This window comes from Chrysemys picta, chromosome 2 (assembly GCF_011386835.1).
Source record: "Chrysemys picta bellii isolate R12L10 chromosome 2, ASM1138683v2, whole genome shotgun sequence".
Classification (NCBI taxonomy): domain Eukaryota; kingdom Metazoa; phylum Chordata; order Testudines; family Emydidae; genus Chrysemys; species Chrysemys picta.
In genome coordinates this window covers 38,331,670-38,350,908 of record NC_088792.1, presented here as the reverse complement: position 1 = coordinate 38,350,908, position 19,239 = coordinate 38,331,670, and the positions used below count along the sequence as shown (strand labels likewise).

Here is a 19,239-nt window from a genome sequence, read left to right as displayed (position 1 = left end):
CTTAGGAACTTTTGAAAATCTTATTAGGCATCTATCTGCATCATTAGGTGCCTAAATACTCTTGAAAATCTGGCCATTAGTCTGTGTGTTTCTCATCTATAAAATGGAAGTAATATTATTGGGCTTGTGAGGATAAATACATTCTACAGTATTGGAGGCCATATAAATACCATAGACAGAATCTGTCCTGGAGCTTGCCCTGCGCTGGGGGCAGATTGGTGCATATCATACACAGTCGGATCCAACATGTCAGATTTATTGTATTTGTCTAGCTCTTGTGAGCATTCATTTATGCAAATATATGTATCTTTCCTGTTGTCTTTTAGTCACACCTCCTCAACCCTCCCATTTTGTCTGTTTGTTTGCCTATTGAATACTGTCAGCATCTTAGATTGTGAGCTGACTAGGGCAGAGTCTGTATGTGTTAATTGTTTGTCCAGTGTCTTGTACAATGGAGCCTTCATCCTTAATTTGGGTACTTATGTGTTACTGCAATAGGAATTAATCAATAGTAATAATAAAACACTTCTTTTAGTATTTGTTCTGATCTTTTTGATTTTTGAAGTAATTGATATTAGTAAAAATATATGTTTTGTTTCCAATTTGTGTAGCGTTTCTACAAGAAAGCAGCTGCATTTGTGTTAAGAGCGGTCGGTAAACATTCTCCTCAGCTAGCTCAAGCGATAGTTGATTGTGGAGCACTGGATACACTTGTGATTTGTTTGGAAGATTTTGACCCTGGAGTAAAGGAAGCTGCAGCCTGGGCACTTGGGTATATTGCCAGACATAATGCAGGTAATAGGTTTTGTGTGTGCTGTCTTACACCATAATATTGTTTGTTTAAAAGTGATTACACATTGTGATAAGTTGATTTATTGTAATTTATAACTCAGAAAATGATTTTCCCTGACATTAACTCTTACATTTGGAACTGAATTCTACTCTATTTTACCAATCCACCAAGTCTCAGATCTTGTGTAACACCTGCATATTTGGCAGCCCTTAATGCCTGGCAACATGAGAGAGAGGCATTCCCCCATGAAATGCCCTTTGACTTAGGAGGAGATGCATTGGGGTGGGGGCCAGCAAACCACAGATTCTGACTTTGTCTTTTTTACTGAGTGGTTTTAATATTTCTGTGCACTTCAAACACTTATTACTGAACAAGGACTCCTAACTCCTCCAGCATTCATTCCCTTAATTTAACAAATAGCATAACTGAGAAGTTGTGCAACATCACTTCTGGGAAAACTTGGAATAGAACTGATGTCACCTAACATCACAGAACCAAATCTCATCTGCTTGGCTGCACTGCCTTTCAGAACAAACGTGCCAAATCTATTGGCTTGACTATGCTGTTTGTAATCATTGTTCTTAACCTCTAGACCACATTCTTCTCCCAGAGCCAGGAACAGATCCCAGGAATCTGGTACCCAACCGTCCACTACTCTCTCACATATAGTTGTGTAATGCTACTTGTAATGTGTATATCATGTTCCTATTTAAGGGCTGATCCAGGATAATAGCTTACTTCTACCAGCTGTTCCTTTAGTTCAAGTGGTAGAGGGTTGTGCTGTGGAGTTAAGGGTTGTGAGGTCAAACTCCCCTGACCACTTGTATTTGGGGGGAAATAGCTGGTATTTATTTGGATGAAAGAGCTTAGTGTGTTGACCCTGGAATAATTGTAGCTGTTGAAATGATTTTATATTCTAAAACATTGTATTTAGTATGAATTTGAATGTTGTCTTTTGTTTTTATGTGGGTGGGCACTTGATTATAGATTGTGGGAGATCTTTCTTATATGTCCAGAGAGTAGGCGACCATGCTTGTGTAAGCTCCAAAAAAGGTCAGCACTTGACTTAATAAAGTCATCTTTCCAAAACTTCTATCCAGGTAGACCAAGCTCTTACCTCTTCTTGATGGAGCAGCTAAACTTTTGATAAAATCTGACTTTTCGTTCCTGTCCAGCCCTCTTCCCATCCTGGTTTCTTTTAGTGAATCACAGTGCCAGCTCTTCCAGTCCGACACTGCTACTTTGAACATTATGATACCACATTGTGAGATGATTTGAGCCATAGGTGTAACTGTCTCATTACAAAGGGTCAGGCATGGTCCACAAGCTGGAGAAAGAAATCTGGGAAGAAAGGTGGAAAAGAAAACACTTTAATTTCCTATGCACACATATAAAAAGATCCAAGTGTAATTAATAGGAAATAACTTCTGCTGGTTCTGATTCCCAACATCACCCCCAAACTTGTAAGTTCCAGAATTGCAGTTCTTTTTCAGGTGATTTCAAGTTTTGTCTGAGTAATTGGCCCCAATTTCAGACTGCTTCAGTGAATGTGTGATCTTGTCCCATCAGGTCCACTTAGATAATTGGCTAGGTGATAGTACTGATGAAAAGGATCTGGGGGGTTATAGTGGATCACAATTGAATATGAGTCAACAATGTGATGCAGGCGCGAAAAAGTCTAATGTAATTCTGGGGTATTTTATCAAGAGCGTCGTGTATAAGACACGGGAGGTAATTGTCCCATTCCACTCTGCACTGGTGAGGCCTCAGCTGAAGCACTGACTGCAATTCTGGGCTCCACGCTTTAGGAAAGATGTGGATAAATTGGAAACAGTCCAGAGGAGTGCAACAAAAATGATGGCAATTACTAAACCTGCCCTATGAGAAAAGATTAAAATAACTAGGCATGTTTAGTCTTGAGAAAAGAAGACAGGAGGGGAGGACCTGATAACAGATACATTAAGGGCTGTTACAAAGAGGAGGTTGTCAGTTGTTCTCCATGTCCACTGAAGGCAGGACAAGAAGTAATGGGCTTAATTTCAGGGAGATTTAGGTTCGATATTAGGAAAAACTTTCTAATGATAAAGGTAGTTAAGTTCTGGAATAAGCTTCCAAGGGGCGTTGTGGAATCCCCATCATTGGAGGCTTTTAAGAACAGGTTGGACAAACACCTGTCAAGGATAGTCTAGGTTTAATTGGTCCTGCCTCAGCACAGAGGGCTAGACTTGATGACCTCTCAAGGACCTTTCCAGCCCTACATTTCTATGATTATACGAAAACAAGCCACATTCTTGAAGGTGTAACACTAGCATGTCTCAGGGCATTGGTATGAGATAGAGCTTTGCACCAGTTTGAATCCAGTCCAGTTTGTGTCTTCAGTGTAGCCTTTACCCTTATGGTTGAAACAAGGAGAAGTCCTTGTGGCACCTTAGAGACTAACAAATGTGTTTGGACATAAGCTTTTGGGGGTTATAACCCACTTCATCAGAGGCATGGAGTGAAAAATACACTGCTTTCTCTTGTGGACAGAGAAGAACTGCCACATCAGCCATGTGACCAGACAATTCCCCTTGTTCCCCATTTCAGGTTCCATTTCAAAACTACCCTTCTTGTTTTCTAAAAATCTTTCAAGGACCAGCTCCAGACTGCCTCAGGAACCTCTCAACTCTCTGCTTCTCCTCCCTCTGTTCATTAGGCACTGGCCTCCTCTCAGACTCTCCACATAATCTTTACACTTTTTGTGATGAACATGCTTTTTATTGCATCTCCTTCCATCCGGATCAGCTTCCCTATCTTTCTTGGTCTCTCCATTTGCTTTCAAACTTCATCTGAAAAAATATTTTTTCTCCCGTTCCTTTGTGTGCGCGGGTGCATGAGAGAGAGAGAGAAACTTTGCAGTTGTATAATTTAACTCTCTAAAGCAGGGGTAGGCAACCTATGGCACGCATGCGAACTGATTTTCAGTGGCACTCACACTGCCTGGGTCCTGGCCACCGGTCCGGGGGGCTCTGCATTTTAATTTAATTTTAAATTAAGCTTCTTAAACATTTTAAAAACCTTATTTACTTTACATACAACAATAGTTTAGTTATATATTATAGACTTATAGAAAGAGACCTTCTAAAAACGGTAAAATTTATTACTGGCATGCAAAACTTTAAATTAGAGTGAATAAATGAAGACTCGGCACACCACTTCTGAAACGTTGCCAACCCCTGCTCTAAAGTGTCTTGGAGGGTATCGTTTGAATGAAAAACACCATAGATAGTGAAGCTATATTGAATCTCTTTTTGAGAAAAATAAATTTGGTTTTACATGTGCACTTTGCAAATAAACACAAACAAATGAGAAAGTTTCTGAAAACAGATGAGTGTTTCTTTGACCACTGCTCGCTCTTGCTGCATGTTGGCAGGGCTCAAATTGGGCTGAGTCGACTCAAAGAATGTATGGATGTTAAAAATCATTTGGCCACTAGTGGAGAGAGAGAACACAGACCTAATGACCGCATATGGGAAGTGTATTTGGGATTGTGGACACAGAGAGCAAAGGAAATGATGGGGTGGGGTATGGCAGTGAGAATAGGTAGAAAGATTGGGGGCAGAGGGGAAATGAATGGTTAGAATCTCGCGTCTCTCCGTAAACACTGACATGAGCAAATATGGGGCCTGATCCCCTCCCCCGTGCTATAGGAAAGCTTATAGGAGAGGGCTAAAGGAATTAAAACCTTGTGGTGAACATCACAGAGATTTCTCTGCAATTTTTCTGTTGGGGGAAGACTTTGTCCCATCGCCCCCTAAAGAACAGGCCACAGGGACCACACACAAAGCTTATGAATCTTGGGGAATCAGAGATAAGCCAGGGACACTGAATTCATCATTGGCTCGCTATCTCTGACCATACTCTTTGGTAGCATAGCTCCAACAAAGCCATGCCAAGAAGGCACCCTTTAAATGGAAATTTTCCCATCAGTGTTATGCCCCAGGCCATGTTACATTTCTGTCTTGGGCTATGCTAGTCACTAGTGGGGGGGATGGGAATGATATGTGTTTCCCTGCAGCCCTATCTCAACCTGCTCACTCTTCTGCCAGCCCACCTGCCCCCTACCCTTTGTGGATCTTAGGGGTGCAATTGGGAGCCTACATTAATTATGTCTTTAGCCATGCAAACAGATACATCTTACAAACAATATCAGAAAAGCAGATACTCATGGTTCATATTGGTCATGTTTAAATAAGTATTTAAATGTCATCAGACTCCTAGACCTTCAGAAAAGATTTATACTAGATCACACTTAGTTTATGTTCCTTTTTAAATTTTGTGGATCATTAATTTAAAAAAAAAAGTGTTAGGGCTTAGCGGTGACCTTAAGACATTATAGAACTTCTCCTCTTCCTCCTCTCTCTTTATGAAAGGTGATGACAATATCCTGACAGTAAGCCACGAAATATATTTTTCCAGCATCATCACCTATCTCCTTGATGTGATTTCCTTGGCATCATCTCCTTGGCAGTCTTCAGACAATTGAGATGGTGTCTTTGAAGTTGCCTCTAAAGAGACTGTTACATTAGTGGGCTGCTCAGCTGGACTGTCTGTTTTTATTTTTCTGGATATTCTCTTTCTTTAACTGACCTTTTGATTAGGAGTAAATCATGTGTCTATATCAATTAGTATACAATACCAAAACATATTTTTGGTGGGAGGCAAGTATTACTTTGCACATTTTTCATTAAAAATACATAAAATGCAACAGTTTGTCACGTGCATTCAATATCTTTGTGCTCAAATAACCTTCTTTACTAAATTTAGTTTTGAAGTATTGAATCATAGACGCACACTCTAACAGAGGGTTTTGTTGAAATCCTGGGCTTCGTATATACATGTATCTCTTTAGCTTTTAGGGAGAGAGATCTGCTGTGTGAGCTTGTATTAGACACATATGCCTTGCTTATATACGCAAACAACTATTTTATTGAAAATTAGGGATTTGGAAGTGAACCCTGGAAGATTAATTGTAATAATCTTTTAAAAATTCCTGTATGTATAATGTAAATATTGCTTCATAAAAACAATTATTTTAACCATGTAAAATCCTAAGTACAGTGTAAAAACTTGTGTGTTCAATGCATGTCAGGGTGGGCATCTGTGGTCTACTAATTAAAAAAACACATATAGTCATAAAGATTATTTGAGTACTAACAAAATACAAGCCGCATAATGACTGCATAACTATACATACTTAATGAAAGATTGTGTGTGTGTATGTATGTATAATATTGCTTAATATGGAAAGCCTTGATTGATGGACTGTAAATGAAAAGCTAAGCTAGGTCCTTGAAATACAATAGCCATATGTTGCCATGGTACTGTAAGCCAAGTTAAATGTTAAAGATAAGAATGGATGTGCATAACAAGGATAGAACGTAGCAAAACCTTATTTAAGAAGCTAACAGGTTATTTGAAACTAATGTATTTTGTATTCATTCCTCAACATCTTAAAATGGCTATCATGTAGTTTTTGCACCTCATTATCTAATAATTTCTTATTTCAGTACTGTGATTAATGCCGAATATAGGGAAAGAGCTAATGAATTTCGAATACTTCAGTTCTTGAATAAGTTAGCTAATTATGTGTGTTTTTTTAAATTAAGATGAAGTTAGCTAAGGATGTTGTGCTAAACTCAAATGCATAATCTCACAATGACAATACATCTCATTTAACTAAATATATGTGGTAGAATTTATATTTTAGTGCCATCAAAATGTCTTTTAAATGGACTGTGGCAACTCCTTGCTGGGTTGTGTTACAAAACAAGGTGCATTTTTTTTTCAATGAATAGTGTAAAATGTTTGTTTTTTAAATAGTATTGCTGTATTTGGCACATGATCCGTATTAATATCTGCTTATCATTTAAACGGACAAAATGTTGTCTAATTAGGGTGGTTGGTAAAATTTTGGTACTGTAGCTTTCTCTGTTGTTAGCCATGCATAAAATGCTTGCCTATTGATCAGTGCAGAATAGCCAGGGCTTAAACAGCTGACATCTGCTTACTCTTTTTTTTTTTTTAACACAGAATAACAAACCATTTCAGCTTAATCTACCTCAAATGTGTGCATGTAAATGGGGGTCCATCTATTGACCTGTATTCTTTTCAGTTGTGGATTGGTCCACATGGTTTATGAAACCAGGAGGGCTGATTTGAAATGCAGATGTCGAGACAGTGAAGTACACCCTCGCTTTTTTCTTTGCTCTATCTGTCAGGGTGAAAAATGGCTTGCACAAGGGTCAGTCACCCATACTCACTTAATTACTTTTCTTGGACCTACAGAACTGTCACAAGCTGTGGTGGATGCAGGAGCTGTTCCTCTTTTAGTACTCTGTATCCAGGAGCCAGAAATTGCTTTGAAAAGGATTGCTGCCTCAGCCCTCAGTGATATTTCAAAGCATTCTCCAGAGTTAGCTCAGACAGTAGTGGATGCGGGGGCCATTGCTCACTTAGCTCAGATGATCCTGAACCCTGATGCTAAACTGAAGGTACTTTTAATTTTTTTTTTTCTAAATTACACTGGGCATTATTTGTTACTAAACTGAGGACATTGATATCCATCTTGATTTAGCAAGATCTTATTGAAATGTCTAACAAACAAAGCATAACTACACAGTTGATAACAGAGTTCTGATTATGTTTGTGTGTTCAATAGCTCTTCAATAAGGAACAGTGAAACTAGTCTTTCAAGTGAATAGTGTTTGTGTTCTAGGCCAGGAGTGCACAAAGAGATTTACGTAGTAATAGCGGAGAAACAAATTTGGTGTTAAATGTAAAATCCAAGCCCTAAACTTTAAAACCTGTTAGTTGGATTTAATAGGTATTATGTGTACAACCCAGTTACAGGCAAGCAGAGTTATACATTTCTGGTTGTGTTATAAAAACGTTTTAGTTTAATATTTAAATACAATAATGTATTTGTTTTTGGGATACATTGAATATTTGTTTCAATAGCTCTTAAGTTGTCATATTTATAGTTTAGTTTATAGAAAATATAGTTCCATTCCTGTGTACAGTTTTACTGTCTTATTCTTACAGCTATAAATAAATAATAAAATATCATTATTAAAAAGAATATAGCTAAACACTTACATGGAATATTTTAAATATAAGATCTGTGGGCTCAATCTTATGCTTTGCAAGCAAAAACAATTACTATAGGTTTCTATATTTTCTTTTAAGATATAGTGTTAAATTGTGACTTATTGTATTTGTGTTCCTGTTATATAGCATATTTTAAGAGGTAAACCTAAGGAGAAACTTTTATTAGATGCTAGTAAATACTCTCAGCTATTAGACTTGCATATGAATTGACTCAATGAATTATATAATAGCTGTGGTGGTTTGCTCTGTGTTGCTTTGTTTTTTGATGGAGCAGATGTGTATATGATGACACTCTGTGTGTGTTGTGGGGTGTTTGTATAATAATAATTTATAAAACAATTTCTGTTTACCAGCGTCAGGTGCTTTCAGCTCTCAGCCAAATAGCAAAACATTCTGTGGATCTTGCAGAAATGGGGGTTGAAGCAGAAATTTTCCCAGTTGTACTTACATGCCTGAAGGACTCAGATGAATATGTCAAGAAAAATGCTGCAACTTTAATTAGAGAGATAGCAAAGCACACGCCTGAGGTAACACCTTGAAAATGCAAATACAAGGTCGCATCATTAGATTTTACATTTTAAATACAATGCCATATTATTCGGTCATTTGCTTTTAAAAAGGGAGGGCAAAAGGCTCTATGTAATTTCCACTAGAAAAATATGGAAATGTTTTTGTTGTTGTTCTGGGATGTGTATTGAATATGAATTGGATTAGGAAACTAGGAATAATGTATATAATTAGCTTTTCCTTACCAGTAGGTGTCAGTGCAGGGAATGGGGAGTGCGAAGATACCCCCTTATCCCTCCAATCATGAGTTTGGCTTAAACAACATGAGATATTTTAAAATGCTGGGATATTTTTCTTTTCCTTCTGGTTGTTGAGCCTTTAGGTGATACTTGAGTCACATTTTCAGGTTTTTTCCACAGCCATAAAAACTTGCTTTTAAAAAGAAATGAAAGCTGGGCTTCTGAACTACAGGAATCAGAGGCTTGAAGCTAAAGATTAAATATCATAAGACTCAAGATAAAATCACAAGAGTTGGCAACGATGGTCTGTGAATATTTGCAATAGTTGTGCCCTAACCAGGCTTTAGATAGAATCCTAATGACTCTCATTGACACTGGAAAGTTCTAATCCATAAGCTTGACTTTAGACTGATAGCTATTGGACCAAAATCATCCCTGCTGTAAATCAACTGAAGGAATTTGTGCTACACTAGAGCTGACTCTGGCCCCAGGACTTTTCTAAACTAGTCAGATATGTCAGTTATATGAACATTCTGGAAATTGTCCCCTTGGCCTCCTTCTGCAAACACAAGGGAACTAGTTCGGCAGCAGGATTTGGAGAGCTCATGCAGTGGTCCACAGCTGCTCTGTGCTGTGGAACACATCTCTACTGGACTTCCCTACAGGGCCGGCTCCAGGCACCAGCCGACCAAGCACGTGATTGGGGCGGCACCTTAGAAGGGGCGGACAATGTTGGAGTGGCGGGGGGCGCTCGCTGTGTGTGTGTGTGTGTGTGTGTGTTTTGTTTTTTTTGGCGGGGCGATGCTTGAGGTTTTTTTTTTATTTGTTTGGTTTTTTTTGTTTAGGCTGGCAGCGCGGGGGGTGTTTCGGTGGCACAGCCCTGGGGGCTGGGCAGGGGATTCGGCGGCGTGGCCTGGTGCTCTGGGGGTTTGGGCGGCATGGCGCTCGGGGGGGGCGAGGGTTTGGGCGGCGTGGTGCTCTGGGGTTTGGCCGGCCCAGCGAGGTGAGGCATGGTGCTTGGGGGGGAGGTGTGGTGCTTGGCCGGCCCGGCGAGGCGCTCCGGGGGTTTGGCCGGCCCGGCAAGGCGCAGCGCTCGGGGGTTTGGGCAGTGCGGTGCTCCTGGGCTTGGGCGGTCCGGACCAGCGCTCGGCGGGGGAGGTGTGGGGGGTTTGGCTGGCCCGGCGCTCGGGGGGGGGGGGGGGGGTTTGGCCGGCCCGGCGAAGCGCTCCGGGGGTTTGGGCAGTGCGGCACTCCGGGGGTTTGGGCAGCCCGGCTCGGGGTGGGGGTTTGGGCAGCCCGGCGAGGTGCTCTGGGGGTTTGGCCGGCCTGGCTCTCGGGGGGGAGGGTTAGGTGGCGTGGCGTTCCGGGGGTTTTGGCAGCATGGCGAGGCGTTCGGGGGAAGGGAGCGGGGGTTTCGGCGGTGCTCCGGGGGTTTGGGCGGCCCGGCACAGCGGTGTGTGTGTGGGGGGGTGTTACGGCGGGGCGCCGCTCTTCTTTTTTGCGTGGGGCAGCAAAAAAGTTAGAGCCGGCCCTGCTTCCCTATGCATATTTGAGGGGGGAGGGGAACTGGTAGGTCTGGAGGCTGCAGTAGTAGTCATGGAATGGCTTTGCAGCTGTTCTACAGCCTGAGGGGGAGGATTCCTTCCCCTCTCTCTTGGATTTCCCTTCTGTTTTCTGGGGCTGTGCACTGATACAAGATTTGACCCTAAGTGACTGCAGTCAACAGCCATGTAGAGAGTATTTATATTTTTAAAGTGACCACTTTAAAAGTTAAGTATCTTCTAACCAAGCTGGTGCATTAATAAAATGGTCCTGTTCCTAAAATGCTTTGGGAATTTTAGATAAAACTGAAAATACCCATCAGTATAGGTGGAAAAATCCTCCATAATAATATGAAATTAATATAATCTCTAAATGCTGGTGATGTCCTAAACCACTCAAATGCTGCTGTCTAAGTGATGTTAGAGGTGACATCACTTGGAAAAATATAAGCCACAGTTTAGTGGGCATTAAAGACCCCCAGTCCTGATTATTCTTTGCACCAAGGCTTCTTAGAACAAATTACACATGCCCTTGCTTTAAGGACCCGTCACATACTCCGAGTGGTGTAATTGGGCCTTTGTGTAAATGAGCATCTGGCTCAATATGTATATTTCTACAAGTCATTAGCATGTTGAATTTTCGTCTGCATAATTCATCAGTAAATACTTACTAAATAGATTTTTGGATTAGGCAAGTCCATAGCATTCAATGTCCATCTTGCCTTGCAGTAAAGTTAATAGAAAACAGAGATGTTCATCGCAATATAAAAGTTTTGCTACATTATGAGCACTCATAAGTCCAAAGAATGAATCTGATTCATCACTCCATTACTCCAGTTTTACTCCAGTGTGACTTGATTGTCAACGATAGAGTTACACTTTTTTAAAAAACAGGAGTGAAATAGTTAAGGATCACCTGAGTATACTGCATTATGGTTATAGATATGCTCCGGTATCTAATTTCTCTAGTTTATCTTCTTACAGCTTTCACAACTTATAGTCAATGCAGGAGGAGTTGCTGCTGTGATTGATTGTATTGGCAACTGCAAAGGAAATGTCAGGCTGCCTGGCATCATGATGCTTGGCTACGTAGCAGCTCATTCTGAGAACCTGGCAATGGCAGTGATCATCTCCAAGGTTAGCTCCTGTTTCATTGTTTTCCTATAGCCATTACAGTGAGTTTCTGAGAGGAAGAGGTAGAAGAATATAGTCCCACAAATGATTGGATGGAGTGGTTTACTGATTTGTTTAGTAACGCACATCATAGAAAAAGTACCAGCCTATTTTTCTGTTTTGTATGTCCCTTAGGTTCTGATCCTGCAAATACTTAATCACTTGTTTAACTTTCAGCACTTGAGTAGCTCCATTGAAATCAGTGAAATTACTCAAGCGCTTAAAGTTAAGTACAAGTATAAGTGTAGGATCAGGGCCCTGGTTTTCAGTCATGTACTTACAGATAACTATTAAGGAAAGAGTAAAACTAAACCAGTATTACATTTCACGCTTGGCAGTAACAGTGCACTTAAACTGCTGATAAAACATATCCATTTTTTTCAATAATGCAACTAGGCAGTTGTATATAATTTTTAGATTAAATTATTCAGTACAAGAATTATAATTTATGTGTGCCTTTATTAAATAAACAACTTAACCATATTACAGTTTTTAACAACATGTATAGTTTTGATACAAGATGACATACCTAGTGATATGAGTGCATCTTCTGTAATATTACTCAAAGTTCAAAATGATGGGACAGTCTGGAAAAGTAAGGTCCTTAATGAGTTGCTGCTTTTGTGCTATGTTGGTATGGATTGGTTTACTAGAAAAAGCATCTGTTGAAATGTAAAATTATGCTGAGTTGCATTTGCACACACAAAGACAAGAAGAGGTGTGACTTTCTATAGACTGTTTCTTGTTAAAACAAATATTTGTGGCCACATTATAATCCTTTTTGAAACAAGAATTTGTGATGGCGCACTGTGTGATGGCACACTATGACTGCACTGCTACTACTATAATAAATTTACAACAATAATCATCATGCTTATACACAATCTTGGTCCCTGAAATGCATTATATAGTTTGATTCAGCTATGCATATGATACTTTGCATTTAATAAGTTTGATGTTTGTAGATTTTTCAGTTTTAAATGAATATGTTTGATAGTAATGTAGAGGGGAGGTGAATTACTGTACCATATATGCAATAGGCAATAAGAGGGTTTAATATTTGTTAAATATAATTGTATCTAACATAACATTTTGATGTGTGTTAAGGCCAATGGATAGTTGAATAAATATTATGCATTATCAAAATACATAGTTCTAATTATAAACTGGGCATGACTAAGGGAGCAATCTAACTGATGAAGGTCCCAGCTCATGTGAATATGGGTCAACATCTCCCTAAGTAATAACATATTAGTCATTCTTAGATTAATTGTGTCCCATGAAAAAGGAAAAAATGATAATATAAAAGATTCCTATTCATAAAAAAAATATAAAGTGAATACAGAAATACTAGAGACCTTGGAATATCAGTGTCTGACAAAAATGGTGGCTTTGCTTTCAGCTGCAGCCTGAATTGTGGCATCTGCTCTTTGAAACCTTTGGAGTAGCTGATGTGTTCACTAAAATTGCCCTCAAACTCAGAGAAACTGGCATATTTAATATTCTCTCTCCAGTTTGACTTGTATAGATTCTTTTTTTTAAATTCTTTCTGGCCACATAGTTGATTTGAAAAATGGCAGCTCCATCCTATGTTTGTCTGCAATGTATTCAAGCCAGAAAAATAGAAATAGAAGAAACAAGCTTTTTGTAATAATCTGTTCCAGTGTCTAGTCCTGCCCTAGATTCATAATGTTTGTGTTTTTAATGAATACTACAGGGGGTGCCACAGCTGTCTATCTGCTTGTCAGAGGAACGAGAAGATCATATTAAGGCAGCGGCTGCTTGGGCCTTGGGACAGATTGGAAGACATACTCCAGAGCATGCACGTGCTGTTGCTGTAACAAATGTGTTACCAGTGCTGCTTTCCCTGTATATGGAAACAGAAAGCTCAGAAGATCTTCAAGTAAAAGTAGGTGCAGTGTCTGAAATACTATGCATTGCTGTTAATCACCAGATTTAAGTTCTTCAAAATTAGAGTGTTAATTGTTATTCAGTATTATCATGCTACCAATCAGTGAGTGATGTCTAATGGTGTATTTTTATTTTTTGTACACATAAGCCTTTCTTACAATTTTATAAGTGCTGTCAGTATGAAATGTGTTTTTGCTGGCTTAAAAAAAACACTCTTGGGTAAAAGATAGTCCATATTTAGGGCCATCATTACACATTTACAAGGGGGCCAGTTACTGTCTGCCTATTAGCCTTTGTTGAAATAGATTTTTGTGTGACATTACAGGAAATGATGTGATCGTATAATATATGATATATATCTTATCATATCATGTCATGCCATTTTGAAGGCAACTAGAGAATGATCAGCCCCAAATCTGTTGAGTAAGAAGACCCCACCTTTATATAGCCATTTTCAGAGTTTTAAGGCCAATGGTCGGTGTCACACACACACACACACTCACTCACTCACACACTCTGAACCTGCAGTCCTACACAATTACTTTCTCTATTTTCTCTGCTTTAGGACCCAAACACTGATATACACTCACTTCCCTTTGCAGAGGTGGCAGTGCAAGGTGCAGGTCCAGACTGGCAGGGTCTCCTAATAAACTACTGCTCAAATACAATCTTTTAAAAACATATTTTTAATTTAACTTTTTTATTGTATTACAGTACTTTAATTTATATTTACTTAGGGGGCCTGCTCCCTTTCCCATTGTACTCCGAGGAAAATTGCCATTACTTTGACTAGATAACTTAATAGGAATATGATGCACTGAAGGTTTGTTTTGCAATTTGATAAGATGAGCCGAAAATTGATTCTTTATTAAAATAATTGATGGATTGTGTAGTTTTGATTCAGAAAATTGCCCTTTTGAAATAATTCTGACCAAAAAAGCAAATTGACCCGACTTCAAACATCAGGAATGTGGAACATAAATTAACATTGTTGTTTCATTGATGTCTTACTATAGACATTTTGTTTTGCATTTCAATAGACTAAAAAGGCCCTAAAGAACATCTTGCAGAAATGCACATATCTGCCAGCACTTGAACCCTTGCTGCATGATGCGCCTCCCAATATTCTGAAACACATAGTTGGGCAGTTCAGTAAGGTAAGAAAAGGCTCTTCTTGGTGAATGATAGATTAACCATCTGTTACCTAAACAGCATGTTTGCAGTGTTGTTGTAGCTTTGTTGGTCCCAGGATATTAGAGAGACAAGGGGGTTGGGTGAGGTAATATCTTTTACTACCACCTTCTCTTGGAGAAAGAGACAAGCTTTTGAACTACACAGAGCTCTGTCTCTTTCACCAATGGAAGTTGGTCCAATAAAATGTATTGTCTGTCACCAGCTGAAGCCGTGGCTGGGGCTGGAGCCGGGGCTATGCTCCCCACATAGCCCTGTGGATTCCACCGGTGGCTGCTGCCGGGGCCGTGCGCCTCTGCCCCGTGGTGAGGGCTGCAGCTGGGGCTATGCACCTCTGCTGCGGCTTGTACGGTTATTTTTCGTAAAAGTCATGGGTTCGTGAATTTTTGTTTGTTGCTGGTGACCTGTCTGTGACTACTAAAAATAACAGTCAGAAAATCTTAGTCTTACTCATAAGCAAGACACTGTCTTCCTCCCCTGCCAAAGTAGAAAATTAACCCTTATGCAGAGAACCCAACTAGGTCAGTGCATCGCTTAAGTCCCACTGAAGCCATGTTTTAGGTCTAGTGCAAGCTCTCTGCACAGGGGTGAATTGAATCAATTATTAGAAAAATTGTTTTAAAAGTAAAAGCTTCTCCAGTTCTGTGTTTTATCTTTTGACTCCAGTCCTGGACTAGGTGGAAAAATCCAAAATCTTCTTCCAAACTCTTTAAAATGTGCAATTATGTTTGTTATTTAAGTAACAGATTTGAGCAAAATATAAAGGTAAAAATTAATGTAATTAAAATATTAATGTAATTAAAATATTTTATTTAAACTGTGAATAACTGTCATGGATTTTAGGTATTTTGAGTTTCTGCCATGGTGACCAGCTGTTAGGGAATCCCACTCCACTATAGTCCTTTCTTCTTTCAAATACAATACTGCATAATCCTTTAGTAGAGAGTGCCAGATTGTCCTGCTCTGGTGTTCTTTGCTGGAAATGCCAAAATAAAATTCTCTGATATTATCTAGTACTACATTTCACAGGCTTGGAAATGCTGCTGTTTATACATCTGGCTAAATCAATAAGGATTGCACATTTGTTCAAAATACCAGTGCCATGTTGCTTATGTGAGTTGACCACTGGAGCTGGCCAGGAAACCATTTTCCTATCCTGCAAAAAATGTTGAGGTATTGAAAAGTTTTCCCCATTCAACATTGGGATGAAAAGTCAATCTCAAAAATGTTTGTGAACTGAAAATCTGAAAAAATTCTTGGTTCAGCTCATTTGAAACATTACATTTTGATTTTGACCATTTGAAATGTTTATATTCTTCTTCGAGTGCTGTTCCTATGGGTGCTCCACTTCAGGTGTTGGTGCATCCTGGTGCTGTTGATCAGAGATTTTCTATAGCAGTGTTTGTATAGGATGCACGTGTGCAGTAGCTGTCTTGCTGCACCATTGGAGTCTCATCTAGCGTGCGCACGACCTGACCCCTTCAGTTCCTTCTCAACTGTCCTCGGCTGAAGACGGAACTTGGGGCAGTGTGTCAGCTTCTTCCCCTGTAGGTAGAGAAAAGAGAAAAATATTAGCTAGAAACCTTAGATAAGTTTGTTCTAATTCATTGTTAGCTTAGCTAGTAGTTTGTTTAAAAAGAAAAGTTTATTTTCCCATTCCCTGTTCCTTTCGGAGCACTCTCTGGAACATGCCTGGTTCCCAGGCTTTAAAAGATGCAGCTCCTGCTGGGAAGCGATGCCGATATCTGACAGACACTCTCTCTGTGTGACATGTCTCAGTGAATCTCACATACCCCAAAAGTGCGTTCACTGTAACAACCTGAAGGCAAGAGCCTGGTGCGACTGGGACCTCTGCCTCAAGATGATACTAATGGAGAAATTGCTGCAGGTGAGCCCAAAAATGGACCTCCCAAAACATGTCACTAAGGGCTCTCTGACCAGGTTGGAACCAAGGAAGAGCACAGCTCTGTCCTCTAAAGAAAAGAGGAAGCGAGAGTCAACCTCTCCCCAGAGGAAACCACACAAAAAGAAATGGTCCCCTGTGAGGTCATTACCTTCGGTGCTGACTGCCTCTCAAGTCAGTGCCTATGACTCACCCAGCACCTCCAGCACAGGCTGTACCGTTGAGCCCAAAGCCATGGGTGGTGCATATTGTAGGCTGGGGGAGGCTATGCCTCCCCAAACAGCCCAGCGTGGCCCACCCACTATCCACCTGGAATGCCCCCTCCTGCTTGCCCTTCTCCCTTGGCCCCAGGTAGGCTGGCTGCTCCTCTTCAGGCAAGCATGCTGGAGCTGGGACGAGGGCTAGGGTGGCTGCGGTTGGGCCTTGGGGTGGCTGGGGCTGCCCACCAGTGGGGGGCCCCCAGGCGCTGGGGCCGCTACCCATTACGGGGGTGGGTGGGGGGCAGCCTGCTTCAGGCTGGTGGGGGGCCGCGCACCACCCACCCAGAGCTTGGAGGCGAGTGTGTGCGCATCCTCCCCAAGCTGGCAAGTCAGCCACCACCCATGCCCAAAGCAGTAATGGAGTCGAGATATAGCCATAGCCATGCCTCCTCCACGGCACTGACCACGTTGCTATGGGAAGTGGCTACGGCACCAAGCCTGCTGCCACCTCCAGCATTGACAATGACCTCAGCACCGATGCCTCCATTGGCCCTGACTGATATCACCATGATGGGTCCAGCGGCACCGACAAAGGCAAGCCACAAGACAGCTGCACACCATTCAGCTCCTACAAAATCCTTGGCACCGCCTCCATCGGTACCACAGCAATTCCTAATGCAGAGGTATATATAGATATCTTCAGTGCCCCAATCACCACTTTTTGGCACTGATGGATTTCCCCCAAGAAGCATCATTATGCAGCCCACTTCTCCCATGACACCATCAGTACCAAGCGACAGCAAGAATGAGGAACAGGATGAGGGGGTCTACTCCCCACAACACTCCTCGCCTCCTCAACGCAGACCACTTGGAGGAAAAGTCTGAGGGCCAAAAAATCATCATGAACAGCCCACGCACCCATGGTATGGACAACCATGGATGTGTCCTCCCATGGCGTTTCCCATGCAGTGGCCAACATGGGACTGTGGGCAGCATATAGTGCCCACTATGCCAAAACCTCATCACCATCCAGAGGTGAACTTAGGTCTCCTTCATTGTCCCCAGTGGCTACAACATCCATAGTCCCAGAGGATATACAGAGAAGCTCGAAGAATAAACAGGTCAGGAAAATGTGTCACCACCTCACAATTCTTCCTCTCCTCACAAGGCCATTATGCCACCTCCACCTACAATGGCAGACAATTTTAAACAGTTTCAAGAACATTTTGAGAATTGCACTGAGCAAGGACACACCTTTGGAAGAAGTCCAAGAAAATCAGCATAAATTGCTCCAAATTTTGCAAACCTCATTGTCCTCAAAAATTGTACTACCAATAAACAACGCCATTCTGGAACCTGCTGAAACGGTGTGGCAGATGCCAGCCACCATTCCACCAACATGCAAAAGGGCCGATAGAAAATATTATGTCCTGGCCAAAGGCATGGATTTCCTCTTTTCTCATCCGTCACCAAACTCACTGGTTGTCGAGGTGGCAAACCATCGATCTAAACATTTTAAATCCACACCTCATGATAAGGACCACAAACGACTGGACCTCCGAGGAAGGAAGGTATACACCTAGTCCACTTTGCAATGTAGGGTCACCCTCCTGGTGCAACACTCCGCACGCTGGGCATTTACACATCACTAGCTAAAAGAAAGCTTTACCAATCTTACCACTATTCTAAAGACACACGATGTAGTTGCCAGAATACCAGACCTTAAAACACCAACAGGCAGAGAAACCAACCACGAAGACACCAACCATCTTAACCCCAACCAGCGGTGTCACAACTGTCATCTACTAAGCAACAATTTTTAACTGTTGGTCAAGGGTCTGAATGACCACCCACTCAAGACAGTGCCACTTTGCCCATTTGGCCATCGACTGAGACCTTTTTATCAAACATGGGAATTCTCTAGGACCAGTGGTCCTTGTTGTGATCATATGATTAGGTTATGCCATCCACTTTATTTTTTGCCCACCTACCCTCCCTCCTTCCCCGTCCCTCTTCAGGGACCCTTCTCACAAGCACCTCTTAAGGCAGGACCTACATCATCTACTGCAACTAGGTGCCATGGAACTAGTACCTATGCAATACAGAGGGAAGGGCTTTTATTCCCATTATTTCTGACCCAGAAGAAAAATGGAAGCTGGCGACCCATATTGGATCTACGAAAACTTAACAAGTTTGTCCGCTCCCAGAAATTCAAAATGGTCACATTAGGCACTGTGATCCCAGCGCTAGAACAGGGGGACTGGTTTTCAGCCCTTGTCCTACAAGACACACATTTCCACATTACCATTCACCCAGCTCACAGGCTATTCCTCCGATTCACATTATTAGGACACGAGCACTACCAGTACATAGTGCTTCCATTCAGACTGTCCACTGCACCAAGGGTCTTCTCCAAAACCCTTGCGGTTGTCGCTGCACACCTGTGCAAGCAGGGAATCGTGTTTTTCCTGTATCTAGATGACTGCTTCCTGAAAGACCCCAATTGGATAGTGATGACAGAAATTGCCCAACCAACTACTGCCCTCTTCCAAACACTTGGGCTGCAATTGAACGTACAAAAGTCGACATTGATACCCACACAACAACTACACTTCATTGGAGCATACCTCGA

General features: G+C 41.3%; 1 protein-coding gene across 2 annotated transcripts in view; it reads left to right on the top strand.

Annotated features, from left to right (window-relative positions):
- Positions 1-19,239, top strand: part of SPAG6 (sperm associated antigen 6) — a 53,404-nt gene that overhangs the window by 21,749 nt on the left and 12,416 nt on the right. Inside the window, exons 4-9 of one of the 2 annotated variants that reach the window (XM_005302772.5) lie at positions 612-795; positions 7,121-7,326; positions 8,296-8,469; positions 11,214-11,366; positions 13,120-13,311; positions 14,354-14,470. In XM_005302772.5, the coding sequence (XP_005302829.1) occupies positions 612-795; positions 7,121-7,326; positions 8,296-8,469; positions 11,214-11,366; positions 13,120-13,311; positions 14,354-14,470 (1,026 nt within the window). The remainder of the gene's footprint in view (positions 1-611; positions 796-7,120; positions 7,327-8,295; positions 8,470-11,213; positions 11,367-13,119; positions 13,312-14,353; positions 14,471-19,239) is intronic. The other variant, XM_005302773.5, reaches the window with a different exon arrangement.